The following is a 22,000-nucleotide window of genomic DNA, read 5'->3' on the forward strand; positions in this document are numbered from 1 at the left end:
CAAATCTGTGAATTTGTCTTTGTGATGAATCACATGAAAGGAAACTGTTTGTTTTCATCAAGCCACATCACAGGCATCATTTACCTTCATTATTCCCCCCCGTCTTATTATGAAATAAAACAATTGCATCAATGTTAGTCCAAGCGAGGACTCTTTAGCACACCCTCCAATGTTTGATGAGGCCTCAAACAAAAGTCGCCTTGTGCAAGATTGCCAAGACGGATGTAAATAAGAAAAATGAAAAGGCAACCAAACGACCGATGGATGGATGGCCTTAAAATGGGAAGCATAGCTAACCGAAATCCGACTTGATGTTGGTTCACAAAGTGTCCAGCAGATGGCGCCAACAGTATTGACAAACGGCCCCTTTTCATGGTATGTTTTATAGAAGGGAGGACAATTACAAATGAATTCAAAAATAAATTTTAATCTATGCAGGGTAACAGAGTCATACATGGCAGATACATGTCCAGACATTGAAATACTGCTCAACAACAAAACGCTCGCTTCCACTGTAGGTTGAAGAATCACATCAAGTGATCGCCGGGGATTTCGGGTCGTAGAAAACAAGTACAATAAATGAGTGTAAACATTTTTTCTATTTTTTCCTTATGTGCTATTTCATGACGCCAGCGTCACCACGGGTCGGATCAACCGGTAACTGCCGCCGCCGCCGTCGTTTGCGGGCGGCTAATGCAAAGTAGTACAAAATCAAAAAGATGTATAAAAAACGAACGGTGGTGCACTTGCACTGAGTATAGTACGCCAGAAGTCGAGCAAAACTGGCCACGACGCACCGCCAGAGCACCGAGCGTTCTTTGCGGCCTTTTTCCACCGGTGTCCATTGGTCCCTTTTTTTTTTTTTTTTTTTCCTGGGTGCCGTTTCCTTTCATATGCGGAGCCGGCACGTCGGTGACGAGGCACGGCGGGTGTCACCGTCGTCGGCACGGCAACCAATCCGGAGCTCTTTCCGGTCTGCCGCGGACACAGCCGCCTCCTGTTTGCACACAACTGCACGTCTGTGTGTCCAGTCCCCAAAAGTGGCCAGCTTGGAGCTCAAGTGCTTACTTGGAAATGTGATATTGGCACGTGTGACGTACGCCCGAGGTGGGGGGGTTCCCTCTGCGTCCCCTCTACGTTCCCCCTTCACTTGGCGTCGGTGGACAGCTGCTCCAGCAGGGGGTCGGCCTCGCTTTCGGGGGTTTTGACGCTGTCGGTGCGCACGATGCAGGTGGGCCGGTGCAGGTTGAGCATCACCATCAGCTGCTGCCGCTCGAGGCGGAGCTCCTCGATCTGAGCCTTCAGATCCGAGTTGACCATTTCCAGACGTTCCGATTCCTGACGGGAGGGAAACAAATGGGCATTGCTCAGATCGACAACGGCGGGGGGGACGTCGCTCGTGCCGTCGTGGGGTTTGCGTGTGAAAAATTACCCTTTGAAGGAAGTCCGTTCGTTCCTTCTTCTTGTTCCGGCATCGCGCCGCCGCTACTTTGTTTTTCTCTCGCCGTCGTTTCCTCCTCTCTTCGTCTTCATCCATCTGCAAACGGGCCGACGGTCAGATTTGAATTTCACTTGGGGCCGGCCGCGGCACCGCCGCCCGCGCCTGGAACCTCACCTCTGTCTTGATGCTCAACGGCCTCTTTCCCAGCCTGCCGAGGAAGTGCAGCGGCGAGAACATGGCGCCCAGCTGGTGGAAGTCGGCCAGTTTCAGCTGGTCGGTGAGCGTGGTGGCCGAGATGCCCGCCAGCGGGCCCAGGCAGGGCAGGGAGCCCGCCGCCAGCGAAGGGTCCGGGATCTGTCCCGGCATCATGTCCCGCCCGGCCGCCGCCGCCGCTGCTGTTGGGAGGAGAGCGAAAGGCTTGTGAGTTTGTATCCCAGCAGAGTCCTTGGTCAGATGGCGGCCGCCCCGGCGTGACATTGCGGCCGCGACCTAAGCCCCGCCTCCCGTCCTTGTGGTCTGACATCACGGCGACAACCGCTTGCTGTTTTTGCCAACAGAGCACTTCAACGCCACGGCGGCCACTTGGTGCCAATGGACCCTACACTTGCTTGGTTGGTAACGTGTTGTTATTCAACAGTGGGGAAAACCCAAAAGTCATTTGAGGAAAGATTAACCATTTCTAAAAATATAGTCTTGTGTGGCATCCACATTCCGCTCCAATTTCAAATCGTCTGACCTTTGAGCCCTTTGATTTCAGAACTTGCCGCCTCCCCGGCCGGGGTGGCGGGGGGGGGGAGGCCAGCGCGTTGCCAGTTGTATTCCCGAACGGCCCCCTCCTTGGCTTCCGTGCCCGGCCGGACAGGTTGGACGGGAGCCGAACAAAGCCCCTCTCAGATGCGGCAAACAAAGAGCGCTATTGTGCCGCGCTCTCAAACAGCTGACTGTGCTGCAGTCCGACGAGCTGACAGCCAACGATGGATGGTAAGTTATACCCCCCCCCCCCCCCCCCCTCCCTCCAAGACTTGAGCTATTACAAAAGCCATAGAGGGAGCTTACGTAACGCACTCCACCCCAGCATATGGAGCGCAAAGTTTTTTACGGTTGGACTGAAAGAGAAGAAAAATTGATTCTGACTCGCAAGCAGGCAAAGAAATGGCCGCCGTCTTTAACTTTTGCCGTCGACAGGAGAAAAGCGTCCGTCCGTCCACCTGCGCTGGCAAGCTCACGTCTGCATTTGTCGTGACCTCTTCATTCGGGCTGCGTGACTTATTCGCTCCAAGGGTTCGAGCGCAGAGCCAGCGTCAAATGAGGCATTTGATCATATAATTCCTCCCTCCCTCCCTCCCTCCCTCCTTTTTTTTTTCTTCCTCCCTCTCTCTCGCTCACTTCATGTATAACTCCCATTTACACGGCGCTTGGCAGCCGCCTGTTGTTTTTGCTGGAGAGGAAAAGAACAAGACAGCTCTGGTAAAGATCTTTCTCAGACAAAATTGCCTCTCTGTGAAACTCCCGCGAGGGATGTCGGAGCGGAGGGCGCCAAGGACTTTTTCATTTTGTGCAGCGGCCGACCCGACCCGGCCCGGTCCGTATGGGAGCCGAGCGAGAGCAACAGTTCCCTCCAAACGAGTCGTTTGAGAAAGTCCCTCGAAAGAAAAACCATTTGAGAAAACCATGTTGTTCGAGTCCCTCCATGACAGGGCAGGCAGGGGCGACCCGCTCCGGGCCTCGTTCCACTTCCGACCGAATTCCCCTTTCGAGTTGGGCGCGAGCGTCTGAAAAGAACCTGAAAAGTGTTCATCTTCTCCAGCACAAAGGACGCCCGGCCGCGTGAAGCCACCAAATGTCACTCGTGTATTAGCTATGAAATAAAGAAAGGACCCGCTCAATGTTGGTTCTGGTTCCCGGCCCAAAAGTAGTCTGGCTGGCTTCACGCATACATTTTGGATGGCCTGGGCTCACTTTCAGCTCGCTCCATTTCCTGAGTCTTTCCTGAGAACAATTAGCAGGGCTGTGGAATTCCTTCTCAATAGCCAGCGGGACGACCGGCGGCCCCCATTATCCGCATTCCCTCCAGCCGCCGTCAATGCGAGGGGGGGGGGGCCGCTTTCAAAGGCATTTTTATATAGGTTGTTTTTGTTTTTTTACAGGGCCACTGCACTGTAGGCTAGTTGTTGTTTTGAGCAAGCGCTCAGTTCCATTTGTCACCATGCGCTCCAGCTTTTGATTTGTTTCCCCCTTCTCTCGTCACGCAGGAGTGGAAATCCGAGGAGCACTCGGCCGCCTGTCCCGAACCCATCGCACCTCCGCGGGACGGGACCTAAACCAAAGGTAATTAACTTGGCTTGCTTGACCTTGAGACAAAGCCTTTTTGGCCGCCAGACTTGGTGTTTGAAAGCGCCACATTTACGGGAACAGCCAGAACACTTTCCAAAATGGAATCAGCCGCAGCTATTGAAAAAGGCCGCACGGCAGCATTTCGCCCGGATGAAATGTTCCGCCGAGTTGCGAGCGGTAAGCGGCGAGGCCGGAGGCCAAGGCACGCTCGCTCGCTAGCGCCCCTTCCCCGGCCAACGTCTCAGCCGTCATCGTTACCATCTGCGCTCAGTCGCTCGGCCTTACGCAACGCTCCCGGGAAACCGGAGAATTTGTCTTGAGAGCAGCGAGAGTCAGGACGGACATTCCTGCGAGCCCTCGTCCTATTTTCATTGGCGCGTGTCGGTACAACCGGCCCGGGAGCCGGCGCCTGGATGTGGACGCAAGGCCCGGCGGGTGGACGGTGGGTGGACGGAGGGTGGGAGGTGTCGTCTGGGCGGGCGTCGTCAAAGTTAGAAGCAGAAAATTGCAACAATCAAAGAATAAGCTGTCCGCCATCATCGGCCCGAAGGTATTTGCATCTTGGGTGGGCCTGTTGATACATTCAATAACGGCAGACAAAAAGCCACGGCGGTTCCCACCCGTGACAAATCCGGCCCGCAATCCTCCACGAGAAGAAATTGGCCGAGCCGAGGCCAGAAAATGTGATTTGTTGAGGCAACCGTGGTGAGATTATGCAACACCCGCATGTCAATTTAATGCCCTCCCATCCTTTGTCCCGTGTTTCGTCATCCATCCGGCACACTGTGACGAAACACGCTTTTGGCCCCGTTGCTTATTGGAGCCCACCGTGACGTACTTCTTGCAATAATATTCAAAAAAGATTTACAGGGCCAACAATGATAAGGTGACACCATCAGCCGTGAAAATGGGGGTGGGGGGGCTCGCTCAACATTGCTTGCTGTTGCCTAGTTGGCTGGCGGGCCTGCAATGCGTCTGCAGTGTGTGCACTGCGGTGCAGCTCGCCAATTCCAGCTCCCCACAGACGTACTGGAAGGCATTTCTACTTAAAATAAACCGCCCGCGCGCCCACGTCCAGGCTCTCAGCACCTTTAGCCTCGAGCTGCCTGCCGGCGGCAGAAATCCCTTCTTTTTTTTTTTTGTCTAACGCCCAAACATGCCCCAACGCCACAAATAGAGCCAAAGGCGAGTAGACACGTCACACACGCGTTGCCCCCCCCACCCCCGCCCCGCCCCACGGCGTGCATGCAGCAGCTGGAGACTCGTCCAGTCACAAATTTGGAAAAGGCTGAACCTTTGAACTCGCAGGTCGCATGCATGCATGCCTGCCGTCACATCATAGTTCCCATTCCACGGTCGGCCTTAACTATTCAGGCAGACCAAGACCAGGAGCCTCGACAGCTTGAGGTTCATTTCGATGAATCACTGGAAAAAATGTTCTTTCTTCCCTTATTTGAAATATATTTGCGTTAACCTTAGTCACACAATCGATTGCTTAAATCGAAAAGTTTGGTAAATGCACAATACTTACTCAGAGAGAACTTCTTCTGTCAATGGTGCAACTGTGTTCGCACACTGTGGAGAAATAGCATGATTAATTAGCATTTAATTTGAACGCAGCGGTCAGAAAAGTTTGCCGCCGCTTGAGTCATTTGTGTAAACATGCCCCAGCAGAGTATGTGGCAATTGAATGAAGAGCATCACATTCTTTTCTTATGTACTGCATTTTTTAAATATCTTTTATCTGAATCCCATTCAAATAAAAGACATGTTTTGCCGCCTAAAGAATACTTGAAAACTATGACCATTTATTCACACAGTGACAGAAACGTTAAACATGACAACCAAGAAGCAGGTCAGGAAACGTCTTTGCGATCGTTTACGACCTTGAACGAACCCTGCCGAAAACTGCCAAACCCACGCTCAAACCAAATTCTTCCATAAACGACACGTACGAACAGTAATAGGATATCCGACGTGGCCGTATGTGAGCTTTCACTTGTCTCTTATAGCTGCGAGGTGACAATGTTGGAAAGTCGCGATTGAACTCGCCGCTTTTACCGGTTTGAAGCTGAAACGCGTGCAAAGTGAGCGGAGTCTGGGCGGGCGGGCGAGCGCGGAACTTCGCTTGCCGTCATCCTGCGACGTGTTGGCGTTACATAACTGTCTCCGCGAGCGGAGCAACCGACACACAGTCCAGTGCAGTGAAAAACGAAAACGCTTGATCATTTAGAGGAAGCAAGTTTGCATATCGCGGAGGGGGAAGCGCGTGCCAAGCGCACATCCCCTACGACCATGTAACACAGCAAAGTTTACAAGGGATTGCAGCGCGGTGCAGAGCACATGGCCGAGCAGCGACTATTTTTCCAAGTAGCAATTCCCCCAAAAATGTACATCGTGTACTCACGACTCTACCAACCGATCAAAATAATAATAATAACACATAAGCGACGCAAGGAAGGCGACGGCGAGTCGCGCGCGCTTACCTGTTGTGCGTCTAAACAAATAAAAATCAAAACAATCCGGATGGGATGAGCGAAATGTGGAATTCGGGCTTTATTTTTTTCCCCCACAGTCGGCTTCGGGTTCGGGGACTAGCCCGAGTGGTTGCATCAGCCCGCTTAAGTAGTGGGCCAGGTCTGGGAGAACTCCGGAATGCGGAAGTGGCCGAGCCAGACGTAAGCGTGCGCGCATGAGACTCATGCAAGAGGACGGACGGAGGGGGCGGAGCCGACCGGCCGGCCGGCCGGCTCCGCCCCCTAGCAACCGAAAACATACACAAGCAAGCGGAGAGGAAAACTTTGGACGCTCATCCAGGCAGGCGCCTGTGCTGTTGACAGGAGCCGCTACTTAGAAACAAGTGCCTCTACCGCACCGACTCAATGCAAGCGCAGTCTAGCATGCAAAAGTAGTGGAACAGGGTTAGCAAAGATACTCTTTTTAGTATGTGTGCATTGAAAAAGCAGTTATTGTAGTGGCCTATTTCTGCTTGGCTATATTATTGCTGGCATGACAAGTGTTGATTTGCACTTCCTCTTTTATTCCTCGCTGTATGTGCCACTTGACGAGTTACACAAGACTTACTTGACTGGCTTTTTATTTGCTTTGTTTAACCCTCGTTTGCCCCCTTGGTCGACACATGCGATTTGTCGCGCGCCTTCCATTGACTGCTACAGACGACCTCACATGCAGCTTGAAATCATGTTATTGCAGCTGGCCCGACGCTATAAATCTTGCAAGGGCGACCGCCATCTTGCTTTGGCCTTAAAGTGCCCTTAAGTGCTGTTTTGCTTGAGTCACAAGTCGGTGTTGTTGAAGAAACCCAAATCGAATGTACGTCTCACGATTGGCTGCGTGTTGTTAAGGAAAGTTCCAGAAAGTTCCAAGAGTGTGAATTGTGGCCTCTCTGCTTTCCCCTAGTGTTCATAATCGGTAACAAAATAGGAACGTGCTGCATCGTAAAGTAGACGTGCGGTATTCGAGACTTTACTTGCAAAAGTTACCATGTGTCTTAGTTCAAGATTGTCCACTCTTGACTAATTTCATATTTTTGTCAACGTGCTCAATTGTTCCAGTCACAAAGCATGCCACCGGGGTTATTCCAGCCCCCCCCCAAAATACCCCACTGTGTTCCCCTTTTTTTAGCTTCTAATTTGGCTCTGCTGTGATTTATGGCTCACATCTGTGGGGGAGGGGGTCGTGTGTGTGCGTCACACTCGCTCCAAACATAGACCTGGAACACATTTCAGAGGTGCCAAGCGGGTTAATAAAGCAGAAGTGATCATAAAACAGGCCACGTTCTGTAAGGACGAGATGGTCACGGCTCTCTCCGCAGCAAAGTTGTCCAAAATGTCACCCGAAATGATCTGATATCGTCAAATGTGTCGCCCAATCGGATTTGGACTCCACGTTAATCGGTTGGAGTGCCTGTGAAACAAAAGTCAATGTCTTGTCAATTTGACACACCACAGAGAAGAGTGTCAACAACTCAAATGAGCCTGAGGTCAAATGGACTTTTTGGGTGTTGCGTTTGTCATCATTGATGTGCTCCACATTTGTGTTTCCCGGCGGCAGGTGTCATTCCCCGAAAGGCGCCCGCCCGCCCGCCCGCCTCCTCACGTGAGCGTGCAGGTCAGTCAGTGTTATTTGCTTCACGTCTGCTGGGTGACAACCATGCCACCTCTCTGGGAAATACCCGTGGCTCACGCCAGACAGCGTCCGGTCCTGTCCCGTCCCGTCCCGTCCTGACTCATTCCTCTTCCTTGACCGCACTGCAGACACAATAAGGCAAGCGGTCCCTATTAATTTGCTTCCTTCCTTCTTGTTGTTCTCCTTTCGGGATCCTCGCAGACGCCCGTCCGGCCGTTGGCACTTTTTTGAAAATCTTTCCATATTTCATAAGAGCCGGCCGGGGCAGAATAGGAAGTTGGCGGCGAAGCCCTCTTGATTTCAGCAATTGAGATCTTTGCCATTCTTGCAGTTGTGCTGAAGGAAATTCTATTGTTGAGTTTCATTTGTATTATTCCCAGAGCTCATTTATGATCATTCATTGTTCCATTGAAAATGTAATAAATGGTTAAGGAAGCACAAAAACTCTTTTTTTTCAGTCTCTTATCAAATACCAAGTGGGACAGTTTTAAAATGAACAGAGCCCGATGCATGAAAGAATCGTCCCGTCGTCGGCTTGTTACTTGGATGGATGGTCTCCATCGTCTTGTTGCATGTCTCACATTTGCGCTCACTTTTTCCGCATCACGTTATCTCATCACCAGCGCGCTTGCGCTTACGTTCCCAGGGAAGTGCTACATTTACGGGCATTAATCAATGTCACGGGGCCGAGTCACCATTTATGGTGACGTCAGCCCATCCCATCCCATCCCATCAATGGCCTTTGTATTATATGTTAGCGTGAAGCTTGCACTTCCACTAAGCTGCTTTCAAAATATTAACCATCCTACTGTGGGAAAGTTGGCTCACTCAATCAAGTCCACAAGAACAGGGGTGTGTAGACTTTTGATATGCTCCGTGTTCCTAACTATTTGTCCAAGCAAAATCCACCGCGTGTCTCGTAACTGTCAGGTTTGTGGCTTCAACAGTTGTGTGGTATTTTGCCGTCGCAGTGCCAGAAGAGGTGAGAAGCGTCTCGCTCCCGGGCTGGGATGAAGCAGTCACATAACATCAACGCTGACAAGCTCTGTCCATCATTGCAGCTAAAATTTCAAAACGGGAAGCGGTGGATTGTACACTGGGACATGTACAGTCACTGGCCAGAATATTGGGAACACCTGCACTATGCCACACAGGTATTAATCACTGGCGACACAGCACTCGCGCTAAGGACAAATTGTATTCACCGGTAGCTAAAATAAAATAAACCATTGGTTCTACACGCTAGTCGAATTTTGATGGAGTCCACATTATTGCCCAATGTTGTGGCAAGTGAGTGTCGTTAGCCCGTGAAGATTGTAGCGCCCCCTAATGTGTCTGAACTCAGCATCTGAAATCTCATAATCGCACAGTGACCTTGAACGCACCAACACATGCGGCGTCGTGTCCCCGTTTTGCTTAGCTCGTCATCTACTACCAAGTTGTTACGGGAAACTATTGTTGAAATGCTCGTCGAAACTCGTGGTTGTTTATTAACGTTCGATTAAAAAAAAGAGGACGTAAAAAACGCTCCCTCTTTTTCCCCCGGCGGCGGCGGCGGCGGCGACGACACGGCCGTTGCCATAGAAACAAAACAGCCCGCGATTCCCCGCCCCGCTCCATATTTGGTCAACGGACGTGACGCCGCACGCAACTCGCTCTGTGACGTCGGCACGTTGCTTTTGTGGAGCATCGAAAACGCAATGAATAAGTCATTCAAATCAAGCGCCCACTCCTCCACAAATGATTTTTATATAATCCTCCTCCTAAATATAACTAAGACGCTCCATGTTTCAATGTCACCGTTTATTTGTTTCCTCTTTGCATCGCATATTTTCCATATGTAAAAAAATAAACTATGTCATAAAATATGTCCCAGTAAAATAGAGATGGCACAAACATTGAAATATGACATTACATGACAAGATATACATGTAAAATGCTACACATCAGTTACTCTTTTGCTAATTGTTACATCACAAGTTTGTCTACAGCACGTACATGTTTAGATCCAGCTTTACATGACAGCTAAGGGATAAAAGACACTTGTTATAAGAGATTTGCATGCATGTTTTTGTGAAGCGTTCATTTTGGACAACCGCACTTGCACCAGAATGGAAGAATTCAGCCCCGCCATATTTATTCCACATCATCTGCACTTTGGAAGTTTCAACAACAGCAAACATACACTACCAAACAAAACAAGAGTACAGTGAACCCCTCTAGATCACAGTTTGGCGTTTTTACAATAGACATTTGATATATAGTACGTGTATGATTCACGATATATTGTACTTTCTTTTTTTTTTTCCCCTTTTCCCATTCACAGCGCCAGGAGTGTCGGTGAGTTGAGACTGTCTTCCAGGCCGCTCCGGGCGTCCTCCGCCAGGGCGTCCAAGTCGGCCAAGTTGAAGGAGAAGACGCCGGTGCGGTAGATGCCGCCGCCGCCGCACGAGGGGCCGGAAGACGCGGCGAGCGGCGCGGCCAGACATTCCAGGTCGTCGGCCACCGACTTGTACAAGGTTTCCCAGTCGGGCAGGCAGAGAGGCCCGCTCAGGTCCACGATGTCGGGAACGAAGGCCCCGGCCGCCGCCTCCCCCTCCTCGGACGCCTCCATCTCAAGACTGGGGACCAAGTCGTCCAGGTCGTCCTTCAGGTCCTCCAGGCTCCCGTCTTGGTCCTCCTCCAGGTTGGAGGACAGGAGGAGGTTGGAGTTCCCGAAGATGGCGGCGGCCGGGATGCAGCGGACTTGGGCCAGGCCGACGCTTTCGGCCGACATCATCGTGACTTCGTCCTCGTCAGCTTTCTCCTCCAGCTTACAGCAGGAGGACTCGTGCGAGGACAACACCTGCTCCAGGCGCTCCTTCTCCTTCAGGAGCTCGTCTATCTCCGACTGAAGGATGGACTTCTCCTCTTCCAGTTGGTCAGTTTCCTAACGGGGAGGGATCAGGGAAGTCAGGCATCGCTCATATGCTCTATAGAGATAAACAACAGGATTTTCTTGACACGTACAGCTTGCAGCGTGTCGATCAGCTCCCTGCGCCTGTTCCGGCATTTTGCCGCAGCAATTTTGTTCCGCTCCCGGCGAATTCTCCGCCGCTCGTCCTCTTCTTTGGAAGGCTGCAGACGCAATTGACAAAAACAGGCACATGGATGCATTTCAAGAAAAAAAGTGCACAAATTTAGATGAAAAATATGTTTCAAAAGTCAAAACTTCTCAAGGATGATATTCTCTTCCACTGTAAGGAAACCAGTGTGACTTGACGGTGGGTGACCTGCTGTTAGGAAGTCTGTTGTCGCCATCTAGCGGTGGGACCGAGAATTTCACTCATTTTACTCTTATCATTATTACTGCATTTAAAGGTGATCACCTTTACTTCAATTGCCCCCCCCCAATTAGAAATGTTAAAAGAAGTTTTGCAATGGTAATGGTGTGAAATCCCGGAGCAGATGAGATTATTACCATTTTCATGAGCCCCAGTGGACGGGAAAATATTTAGGCGATGAGAACAAGAACCGCTCCACAAAGTCTCTGCACTGAATGCTGATGCAGAGGCGCTGCAGACTCGGAAGATGCGCGCATGCACCTTGTGCATTAACATGCACGCGCTGTCCTTTAAACACATTGCAGCGTCGTCTTTCCCGTCGTCCCGTACCTTGTCTTTGTGCCCTTTTCTGCAGGCGGAGGGCTTGGCCTTCTTCTTAAAAGGCGTCTGGCCCCTGCTGCCCTCTTTGGAAGGCGAGACGCTCGGTTGAGACGTGCGCCACCGATCCGGCGAGATGGCATCCGCGCTGGGGACCACGCAGTCCGACGCACCGCTGTCCACATCCTGACACCGTCAAAAAAATGGTGCGTCTTTTTTTTTCTCTCTCTCTCTCTCTCTCTCTCTCTAAATTGTAGTAATAATGCTTTTTTTCTGACTCTTTACCTGGTCGTTGTCAGGTGCCGGTGACAGAGGCTGCAGGCTGCACCCAAGAGTGTCCCCGCCAGGCGATGCTGTGCTGCAGCTGGACGACGACGAGTCCGAGGAATAATCCGGGTGCATGATTTATTTCGATTTTATTTTTCTTAACTATCAAAAGAAATGAAAAGAACACATTTAGATGCGTCAGAAAAAGGCAGAGGATATCAAATAATGCATACGATTGCTCACTTATCTTCCATTTGCCAGCCTTGGTGAATGTTGCAAAGTGCAGCGAGTGGCAGGACGACCCGCCTTTTATAGTGAGCTGGATTTTATGAATGAAACGTACGAGAGCAAACCATTCGGTGGGGTTAGGGGGGAAGCAACGGTGCGTCCCCCGCCCCCTCCAATGTAGCACGTGAAAGTAACAATCATAAATCCACAATCAATGATAATCTAATGAATATATGTTTTGATGAATGCAAATGATGGAAGTAGAACAGTCTTGTACGAGGCGGCACCCCACGCATCAGCACGTCATGAATGAACGACGTCATTGAACGCATGCAGTTACTGGATCATACCTGCAACGTGACCCGTGGCCCGTTTTTTTTTTTTTTTTCTAACTCGTTTTATGAGAACATGCCCTCAGAAATAGGATTAATTTCCGATAGCAATTCCTTCTTTTCAACAAGAACATTATTTTTGCTCAGTCAGCTTGTGCAATCGTCATTTTGCACAGCTGGTTTATGCAACGAGGCACAGCGCTCACGTGCTCATTATTAGATGTTTTTTTTTTCATTCAATGTTTATTTATATAAAAAGGTGCCTCAATTAGATACAATTCGTGTTGTCTTTTACGTCTGTGCATCTGATCAAAACGATAGATCGTCAACAAAAAAAGAAACAAAAATACCCTCTGCGCCATATATGGAATTTCCGGTGAACAGGGACGCGCAAGCGCAGGCAGGGGGCGCTTGGGACGGCTCCAGACGCAACAGAGGGGGGGGGGGGGGATCTGTTAATTGACCGTTAGTGATTTATTTTGGTTTTTAGCACTCAATGAAGAAATGTAACGCCCATTACGTCACCCATGTTACACTGGCAACAAATTGTTACTGTATTTTTATAATCAGAGATGCAAGTCCACTTTTACAGCTAAAAACCTTGTTAAATTTGAATGCAGTGTACGAATGAGACTTTAAAATCCAAGCAAAAAAGACATTTTCTTGCCTCAAACGCTGTGGGCGTGTCCGCATTCTTCGCAGTAAGTGTCAATCAAATTCCCCTGCTAGTCCTGCAGAAATGATAAGAACCAAACCCAAGCCAAAACCCTGTCGAAGTTTTATTCATTAGTGCCTGAATGCAAAGTGTTTCTTAGCAAGATTGTGAAAGAATACAATACAACTTTATAGGATAAATACAGTAGTAGAACAATACAAGAAAGTTGAAAAGCAAAATGGGTCCCCTGACTTCACTAATGTGATTTCTACGGGCTATTTTTAGGTCGCTGATGACATCACAGAGCCATTGGAGTGACCGGTAGTCGGGGAAAGCGAAAGCGGGGCATTGTGAATAGAATGGAATGGAATAGAAAGGAAAGGATTGGAAAGAAAAGGGGGCCTCTTGGGCTTCCCGGCAGCCGCTGCCTCTTCTGCCAGGGAGGGGTCGGGCTTGGAGGAGGCTTATTTACTGGCACACCATTAGCCAGGGAGTTCAAAGTTCACCTCCGAAAAAGGCTATTTTTAACTCGGCAGCATCGGTGCATTGGTTGATTTAGGACTTGAAAATAAAAACAAACAAATGGCAGCACATAACGCCGAATATGTCATGGAAGATGCAATTATGCAATCTATTTGCCAACCAGGCGAGCCAAACAAAATACGAGAAGATGGCACGCTCGCATCGCCTGCAGAGGTGTCCTATTTCAGCCACGACGCTCACAGACAGGAATCCACGCAAGAGCTCTCACTCTGCCGTCTTTCTGGAAGCTTCGCCCGTGACGTCACCGAGTACAAACCCCGCCGGAGCGAGGAGGAGTCTGGTCCTTTTTTCCTGCCGTCGAGCAATGCCACTTTGTTGACATAAATAATCTCAGTTGCCCTACGAAACGATTACGTCACTACCGCGAAAGGGGTGGAGTGTTGCCATGGCGATCGGGAATATTCAACAACAACAACAACCAGCGCGGGAAAGAAAACGCACAAAGCTTTCAAGCGGCGTGATATCGTCAATAATGCACATTCTAAACTTGTTTTCAGCATTTATACTCGTGGAGTTACTATTACATCATAAATTGCATTAACACATAATAAATAATGAGCATAAACTGAACTATGACCTCGTTCCGCATTCGCTGGAAGTATTGCACAACATAATTGTGCACCACGCAAAATCCTTCACGTGAAGGGAGGTCGCTTCGTGGCAATGACAATAGCGGTTGGTTGGTTGGTTGGTTGGTTGGTTGGTTGGTTGGTTGGTTGGTTGGTTGGTTGGTTGGTTGGTTGGTTGGTTGGTTGGTTGGTTGGTTGGTTGGTTGGTTGCTTGCTTGCTTGCTTGCTTGCTTGCTTGCTTGCTTGGTTGCTTGCTTGGTTGCTTGCTTGGTTGCTTGCTTGGTTGCTTGCTTGGTTGGTTGGTTGTCAGAGCACAATGCCCTTGTTCTACCTGTCTGTCCTCCATGCAGGTGAGAAGGGGAGAGGTCACAGGGTTCCCTCTTATCCTTCTCAGGGAACACCTGGAAAAGTACTCGCCCACATTTACACACACAACCATCTTGTTCTGCAAGTGCGACACGCCTGTTTGAGAGAAAAGTACGAGCACCACCCCAGGGCTTGGAACATCCACCACGCCACACGCCAACGGATGGCCTGTTTTGCACGTCAGCATTTCAAGATTCAAGAATTTTTATTCGCCATGTTTGGACGTGCCAAACAAGGAATTTGACTTTGGTACATCACAGCCTCTGTTCAACATTTAGGTGACAAACAACACTCATTCAAAAATTCATTGGAAGTAGACAAACTGACATCCCAAACAACTTTACCTTAGGTATGCCCCGCTTGCTCAATGCTAACACCTAAGCAAAAATGCCAAAGATTTGCTCATTAAAATCTCTTCCGTTCATTTATAAGGGTAAATATACGTGAATTTTAAGTCACGATTTTGCTCAAATTAAGATCATATCTCAAGACACTGCTGTGTTTTACTTGTTTGCGTTTCTGTTCTAATGACTTGAGTTTACCATCATCTTCTGAATGACCTTTGTCACGGATTACTATATTAGTTCACCAACTTGATATGAATACATTTGATTTAATAAATTCATGGGCTCTTTTGTTTCTCTGTTGAGGTTGGTCCATAACGTTACACATTTCACTAGTATCTTCATTTCCATCACTAAATCTCGGTCATCAAAGAGCCACTGACAATTAGGAAGAGCACTCTTCTACCTTGTTGCCTATAAAATATATCTATATATTTTTTTCTGAATTAAAGACAAGATAAAACATTATTGGCATTAAATGTAGCGTATAGGAGTTGTTTTAGTCCAAAAGGAGGAAAGATTCAATTTCCTTTTAAAAATATGCTAAGCAGCACAAAAATATCCACGTTTATAGATATGACGTTGAAATATTTACTCTCCTTTTTATCCACCGGCTGATATTTGTCTGACTATATAAAAGAAAGTAGGTCACTCCTTAGTTGAGAACAAGCCGTTCAAAAGGCACCGAATGATTGTGCTGTCTGTCGTGTTTTCGTTGCATCACGTACTTCACTTCTCGCCCGCCCGATTTGTGCTGAGCATTATCTTTGGTAGTTGTTGCGTTTTCACAAGTTGAGTGTTTGTTGCCTTACGTAACGTCACGGCGGCCAGCTCTTGGGTTTACCATCAGAGCCCGCCCCTTTTTACAGGATGCGCCATATTTGGAAAATTACGTACAGGGGATCCCGGAGCGGAATCTTCCATTCCTTGAAAGCTGGAGGAACACTCTTGTCAAAATGTGGACTTTTTGCCGCCATAATTATCCTTTAAATTTCACTAAGTGCTACTAATTTTGATCGGTAGACGTATTTGAAGAGGTCTTGTGTTCTGATAGCGTGACGTTTTCTTCCGCGTTTCTGTCTTTTCCACCCTCGGTGTCTCCCCCTCGCCCCCGTGACGTCACTCGAGCGGCCCGGTCGCAGACTATAAAAGAGCTGCTAGCGGTCTTGCCTGCCAGTTCACGCTCAGCTACTCGGCGAGACAACAAGACCGAACAATCCTTTGGAACTCCTCTCATTTGATTGTATTTGATCCATTCTACCTTTGCAAGCCTTTGGTGGCAGGGATTTCCTCACGCTTTCCTGTTGGACTTGGGAATTTGCCTCGGTGCCGGAGCGATGATGTTCAACGTTTTCAAGCCGGAGTGCGACTCCTCCTCCCGGTGCAGCACCGCGTCCCCGGCCGCTGACAGCAACAGCAACGTCGGCTACTACCAAGCGTCCCCAGCCGGATCCTACTCCAGCATGGGCTCGCCACAATCTCAGGTACCCGTTTGCTTCATTCAAAAAGAAATAATGATAACAATGGAGCGTTTGAGCAGTACACATTTGTTCAAATGCAAATATCAATCTTAACTCTTATGCATGGAGCATTTTATTGGAATCATTATGCAATTGAAGTGTTCCTGTTGAAAGAGTGCCTTATGTCGTCGTGGCTGACAGTAGTATTTATGAGATCCGCTTTTTAGGAATACAACTGGTCTTGTTTTTGACCAACATTGCGCGTTAGCGAAGAAGATACGAACGAATTTGCAAGTTTGATGTCTGACAAAAGTATTGGCTCCAAAACATCATTCTCCCTCCTGGAATTGCGCTGACGTCCATTTTTCTTGCCCCTCTGCAGGATTATACCGAGCTGACCACCTTGAATGCCTCGTTCGTCCCCACCGTGACGGCCATCTCCAGCAGCCCTGACCTGCAGTGGATGGTGCAGCCGCTCATCTCCTCGGTGGCCCCCTCGCACAGGGGACACTCCTTCACCTCCAGGCCCAGCCCCGCCTACCCCAGGGGGGCCGTGAAGGTGTCGGCGTCCCGCCCTCACAGCACCACCAAGAGAGGCAGGATGGAAGAGGTGAATATTTCACTGTGGTTATTATTTCATCAGATGTCTTGAAAATGTGCATTTTCTTGCCCATGAACACACGGGTTAACTTTGTCTTTCAATTTTTGCAGATTTCAGCCGAGGAGGAAGCAAAAAGAAAGATTCGCCGGGAGAGAAACAAGCAGGCGGCCGCCAAATGCCGCAACAGGAGGCGGGAGCTTACCGACACGCTCCAAGCTGTAAGTATCTGCCTCACTTGGGACTGACTTGGAATACACTCGATAACGCTGGCAAACAGCTGCTGTTGGCCACAGTTCACAGCCAGATGCTCACATACAAACTAAGCGGCCAATCTGGCTCCAGTCACTCATGTCACTGACTAGGCCACGCCCACAGCAACCCAAGATTGCAATTTCCAGCACTGATTGCTCTCCTCTTTTATGTCTTCTCAGGAAACTGATCAGTTGGAGGACGAGAAGTCGAGCCTTCAGAACGACATTGCCAACCTCCTCAAGGAGAAGGAACGTCTGGAGTTCATCCTGGCCGCCCACCGGCCCATCTGCAAAGTTCCCGCCGAGCTGGACTCGGACTTCCCTCGGGCATCGGTCTCGCCGGCCCGCTCGTGCGTCTCCGTCGAGCCCCCCGCCGTCTCCAACTCGCTCTTCTCCGGCCTGTCTGCCGGCACCGCCGCGTCCGGCGCCGCGATCAAACTGAGCGACCTGGACGCTTCGGTACTGGACGAGTCCCTGGACCTGCTGAGCAAGACGGAGGTGGAGCGCTCGGTCCCCGAGGTGGACCTGTCCGGTGGCGCTCAGGACTGGGAGCAGCTGCACCCGTCGGTGACCAGCGGTGACTTTGAGCTGCCGCTGTGCACGCCGGTGGTCACCTGCACGCCGACCGGCACCACCTTCACGTCCTCCTTCATGTTCACCTTCCCTGAGGCTGACGCCTTCCCTGGCTGCGGAGCGGCCCACAGGCGGGGAAGCAGCGGCAACGAGCAGTCGTCCGACTCGCTCAACTCGCCCACGCTGCTGGCCCTTTAAGACATCCGGAGACCCTTGGGAGTTACGGCCACTCAGAAGCCCCTCTGTCCCCCTACTTGACTTCCAAAAGAGCACATGGTCTCTCTCCATCACAGAGCTACGGACAATTATTTATGCTATGACTTGCCTTTTTACATGTAGCATGTTTCACTACCACCAAGTAATCTACAAATTCTGTTTTCTAATGGTGCTACATAACCGAGAGTCGTCTCTGTCTTCGTTGTCGTCGTAGTGTTTCCTGTCCGAGGAGCAATAGTAAAAAAAAACAAAAAAAAAAAAACTGACAACTTCAACCATTGGTACAGGTGCTCTGTCCTGAATGCATATGAAGGTTTTCTGTGAAAACTACACAAGTTTTTCTGATTTGGGGGAATTAATTTATGAGATTTGACTTTATTTTTTTACAACAGAAGCAAAGAAAACAAGTCAATGTCAATGTTTGTTATATATAGATAGATGTAAATAAACTCTTAGCGATATTTAAATTAACACTGTGGTCTGGTGGCGTTTGTATGCTCACATACCTTTATTAGGTATGCACCTCATCTTTGGAATCGAAAGGTTAGGCTGCAGACATTCAACTTTTTGATAATGACACCATTGATATAATGTATATATTTAGTTTTTTACATTCAGTTATTTTGAAATACATTTTGAAGATATATTTTTGAACTATTTTAAGATTTACATGCAAGAAAATGATTTAACAATATATCAGAATAGATGTTTCTATTTTTTCAACTCTTTAAACACAACCTGTAAAGTTTAAGTTTCATTTTAAACGTCTGCTATACAGTAGTTCAAATCAGACCAAATGTTTGCCAAAGTAAATGATACAATATGTTTGTCGGACTTTTCCAGCGTTACCCATTTGTTCTGTGTATTCTTTTCATGTACTTTCTGTTGCCAAGGTTAACTGTGCCACAAGTCACACAACTCTGACGTCAGTGTTTTTTTTTTTTCTTCTTCTTTTTTCCTCCGAATGCCGAGCGCGGCGAGATGGCGTCACACTTCCGTGACCAAATGGAGACTTCGAGCAAGCCGGTTTGGACTAGCGTTGAAAAGTTCCCAGAGGCGGCCTCAAAACGCATTCAAAGGTGACTATGTGGAGGGAGCTTCACCTCTCGTATAGTCAATCGCAATCAAATTGCACGGGGACGGTACAAAAATTATAGGGGGGAACATGGTCGCTTCGTGGTAGCTTCGTGGTAGCTTGTGCAACAGAGAGGATCCGAAAGCGACGTCGTTTGCATCTCGACCGCAAATTTGCAAGAAAGCAAAAACCTCACTGGAAAGCCTCCTCACGCGCAATACATCAAGCAAAACTCCACGGTGCACCGAAAATTGCTTAATAATGCACGCAAACGCAGCTTTGCAAAAAAAAAAAAAAAAAAGCACACGTCCAAAACAAATGGGACTTTTGGCACGTACATATTTTATACGGTTTGCACATAACATTCGATACCAACAGTCTTCGTAAAGTTTATGGTTAAATAATTCCCCCGAATCTCCGTGTTGCTGGCTAGTGTCATTTAAAAGTGTGCCGCATAAAGCGAAGTGTAGTTTTTACAGGTTGTCATAAGCGTGCTATTTGATTGACAGTTCACAGTTGAGCCGACCGGGCGCGGTCTCAGCGGATCCAGCGGACGCGCCCACCGGAGAAGAGCACTTGATTTGGCACTTTTGGTGAGTATGGATTTTGAGGCCTGGAATATTGATGTGAAACATTACGATTCATGTAGTATTTCCCATCCAATTTTTTGCTTGCAATTTATGTAAGTTTACCGTGCTTTGTTAAATGAATACATTGCTCTATGTTCTGCTGCTCCGTGTGTGTCAAAGTTGTACTTTAAGGTTTTGTCAGATTTTAAAAAGCGTGTTTAAAAAAAGCTCCAGCAATCTACCACAGTAATAGCGTGCGCAAATGACGCAACACCTAATCCTCCCCACCCTTCCTTTCTGTGCAATTATCATTTATTCATTGAATCATGTGCATTTTTCTCCCCCCCCCAGTATGAGAGAGGCGGCGGCGGCTTGCCTAATAAGGCGTGTGTGAGTGCGTCGGTTTATTTTTTGTGTGCGCGTGTAAGGAACGTTATCACCGTCACACACCCGGCTATTGTTCAAGCGACTGGCGTGGAAATTTCCGCAAATGACACCAATTCAGCCGGCTTCGGTCTTGGCAGTGATGCACTGGCGTAGCCCGGACGTGTTATTAGCCATTGCATAAGAGCCGCGCAGTGACTGTCTGCCCCACCCCCACCCCACCCCACCCCCCTTCCTCTCAACAAAAGATGCTACGTGCCTAATATGCGTCTATTAATATTCCTCACAATCCCCCGTGAGGATGGAGGGCTATAGCAGCAGAAATAGCAGGTGCCTCTTTTTTCATAACATCAGCATCAACAGCGGTAAAATTAGACCACTATGACGCCAAAACGCGTCGGCTTCACAGCCCAGGGGAGGGAAGGAGGGAAGGAGGGAGGCAACCAAGGCGATGGGGAAGAAGAGGAGGAGGGCGATGATGTTGTTGTGAGGTAGACTGGATGGTGATGACGATGGCGATGAAACAGGCAGGTTCACCCACATGCCAACCTGAGATGCTTTGAATAGAACACTTGAGACGTGGCAGGCAGTAGGCAGGCAGGCAGCCAGCCAGCCAGCCAGCCAGCCAGCCAGCCAGCCAGGCAGGCAGGCAGGCAGGCAGGCAGGCAGGCAGGCAGGCAGGCAGGCAGGCAGGCAGGCAGGCAGGCAGGCAGCCATGCAGGCACGCAGGCAGGCAGGCAGGCAGGCAGGCACAGACGTACACTTCTGCACGTAAGCACAAGTACCAAAACGTCAGTCCAAAAAAAAAAGAAAAAAGGCCTGGTTTTAGTTTGGACGTTTTGAACATGAAAACAAACCAAGAAAAATGGTCAATAGAGGGTGCTAGGGCACATACCACACGATTTTCCCAAAGACTAAAAATGGAATGAAACATTCATTGAAAAATAAATAAGGTGAAACTTTTGTTGCATGTCATTTGAGAGCTTGCTTGATGTCATAGTGACATACTCATCGAGCTGGCAGACACGTCGCTTTACTAACTGCCAAATAAATGGACTACATAATTTCCTTTTGACAGGACTTGAATAGCTTGGAAGCCAAACGGGCGTGACAGAAGATCATATCCTGTTCCACTCTGAAGAGTCAAACATTCTCCTCATCTTTGCACGTAGTGCGATTGGCGTACACAATTTGATGATCTCAATAATTGACAGCGATCAGCGTCAAGGGGCGGGGCGTGCCGCCGCCTTGCGTCACCCGGCCACATTCAGGGAATTTTTATCTCTGAAAAAGTAGGACACGTCGTTGCTACATCAGTTCCAAGTTTTATTGATAGATCATCGGCACGTTACGAGCTTCAACTGGAAATTTACGTTCTGGCCTCCGACCAAGTGAGCAAGTCTTGGCCTTATGCAAACTTCGATTTTTAATGTTACAAAATGATCACAAAGATGGAGCAAAATCATCTCAAGCACAAATTATTTTGAGCAAGTAGCTAAAAGGATAATGAATCAATACTAGCATGGAAATGACACCAGCGATGCCCCAGAATACAAATTGGGTGTTTCGAGTGGTGAGAGCACATTGAAAATATAATTGGTTTATGAATTGACTTCAACTTTAGGATGGTTATGAAACACCAAAAAGTCCATCCGATGCTTCTTAAGTGGCTCACATCTGCTGACGTCTGGCATGTTTTGGGGAGGGAATTGTACCACTGTTATTCTTGGAAGTCTATCTGGGTGGCGTCGAGGAGGTTGCTATTCTTAGAAGCCATTTGACGCACCGAGCTGCGACACCGGGGAGATTTCTCCATCCAATAATTGTCGCTCTTGCGCCAGACTCGCCACTCGGTATCCCCGCCTCGTCCGGTGGGCTCAGGAGCGACGATGTCTCCGTGGAAACTGGACCATTTTTATGTAACCGGCTCATGTGTGAGCTGCCGGCAGAATGGCGGGATGGATGCTTTGAATGACACCCTCCCTGCCGTTGCTTTTAAACG

The 22,000-nt window shown here is 48.9% G+C and overlaps 3 protein-coding genes across 4 annotated transcripts; 1 reads left to right on the forward strand and 2 right to left on the reverse strand.

Moving 5' to 3' along the window:
- Positions 1–407: 407 nt before the first annotated feature.
- On the reverse strand, positions 408–6,444 carry jdp2b (Jun dimerization protein 2b). 2 transcript variants are annotated; one of them, XM_068649316.1, is made up of 5 exons: positions 6,262–6,444; positions 5,307–5,350; positions 1,616–1,836; positions 1,433–1,537; positions 408–1,338 (listed from the first exon to the last, which is right to left on the reverse strand). In XM_068649316.1, exons 3-5 carry the CDS (start codon positions 1,808–1,810, stop codon positions 1,147–1,149), a joined length of 492 nt encoding a protein of 163 aa, XP_068505417.1. In that variant the 5' UTR covers positions 1,811–1,836; positions 5,307–5,350; positions 6,262–6,444; the 3' UTR covers positions 408–1,146. The 2 variants fall into 2 exon arrangements, with proteins under 2 accessions (XP_068505417.1, XP_049613331.1); XM_049757374.2 differs by lacking the exons at positions 5,307–5,350; positions 6,262–6,444 and having other exon boundaries at positions 1,616–2,438.
- A 3,264-nt stretch (positions 6,445–9,708) lies between these two features.
- On the reverse strand, positions 9,709–12,399 carry LOC125990320 (protein c-Fos). The gene is made up of 5 exons (XM_049757371.2): positions 12,076–12,399; positions 11,851–11,994; positions 11,578–11,751; positions 10,934–11,041; positions 9,709–10,853 (listed from the first exon to the last, which is right to left on the reverse strand). The coding sequence occupies exons 2-5, from the start codon at positions 11,965–11,967 to the stop codon at positions 10,245–10,247; spliced, it is 1,008 nt and encodes a 335-aa protein (XP_049613328.1). The 5' UTR covers positions 11,968–11,994; positions 12,076–12,399; the 3' UTR covers positions 9,709–10,244.
- Positions 12,400–16,026: 3,627 nt separating this feature from the next.
- LOC125990318 (protein c-Fos) lies at positions 16,027–18,439 on the forward strand. The gene is made up of 4 exons (XM_049757369.2): positions 16,027–16,353; positions 16,712–16,939; positions 17,041–17,148; positions 17,362–18,439. The coding sequence occupies exons 1-4, from the start codon at positions 16,207–16,209 to the stop codon at positions 17,950–17,952; spliced, it is 1,074 nt and encodes a 357-aa protein (XP_049613326.1). The 5' UTR covers positions 16,027–16,206; the 3' UTR covers positions 17,953–18,439.
- Positions 18,440–22,000: the final 3,561 nt, after the last annotated feature.

Source organism: Syngnathus scovelli, chromosome 20 (genome assembly GCF_024217435.2).
Source record: "Syngnathus scovelli strain Florida chromosome 20, RoL_Ssco_1.2, whole genome shotgun sequence".
Taxonomy (NCBI): Eukaryota; Metazoa; Chordata; class Actinopteri; order Syngnathiformes; family Syngnathidae; genus Syngnathus; species Syngnathus scovelli.

Coding starts and splice junctions, on each gene's coding strand:
- jdp2b (XM_049757374.2), bottom strand. CDS start 1,918: ATGTCACGCCGGGGCGGCCGCCATCTGACCAAGGACTCTGCTGGGATA. Junction 1,538..1,615: donor CGTTGAGCATCAAGACAGAG/GTGAGGTTCCAG, acceptor GCCCGTTTGCAG/ATGGATGAAGACGAAGAGAG. Junction 1,339..1,432: donor GAACGGACTTCCTTCAAAGG/GTAATTTTTCAC, acceptor CCCTCCCGTCAG/GAATCGGAACGTCTGGAAAT.
- LOC125990320 (XM_049757371.2), bottom strand. CDS start 11,967: ATGCACCCGGATTATTCCTCGGACTCGTCGTCGTCCAGCTGCAGCACA. Junction 11,042..11,577: donor GAAAAGGGCACAAAGACAAG/GTACGGGACGAC, acceptor TTGCGTCTGCAG/CCTTCCAAAGAAGAGGACGA. Junction 10,854..10,933: donor TGATCGACACGCTGCAAGCT/GTACGTGTCAAG, acceptor CCTCCCCGTTAG/GAAACTGACCAACTGGAAGA.
- LOC125990318 (XM_049757369.2), top strand. CDS start 16,207: ATGATGTTCAACGTTTTCAAGCCGGAGTGCGACTCCTCCTCCCGGTGC. Junction 16,354..16,711: donor TGGGCTCGCCACAATCTCAG/GTACCCGTTTGC, acceptor GCCCCTCTGCAG/GATTATACCGAGCTGACCAC. Junction 16,940..17,040: donor AGAGAGGCAGGATGGAAGAG/GTGAATATTTCA, acceptor CAATTTTTGCAG/ATTTCAGCCGAGGAGGAAGC.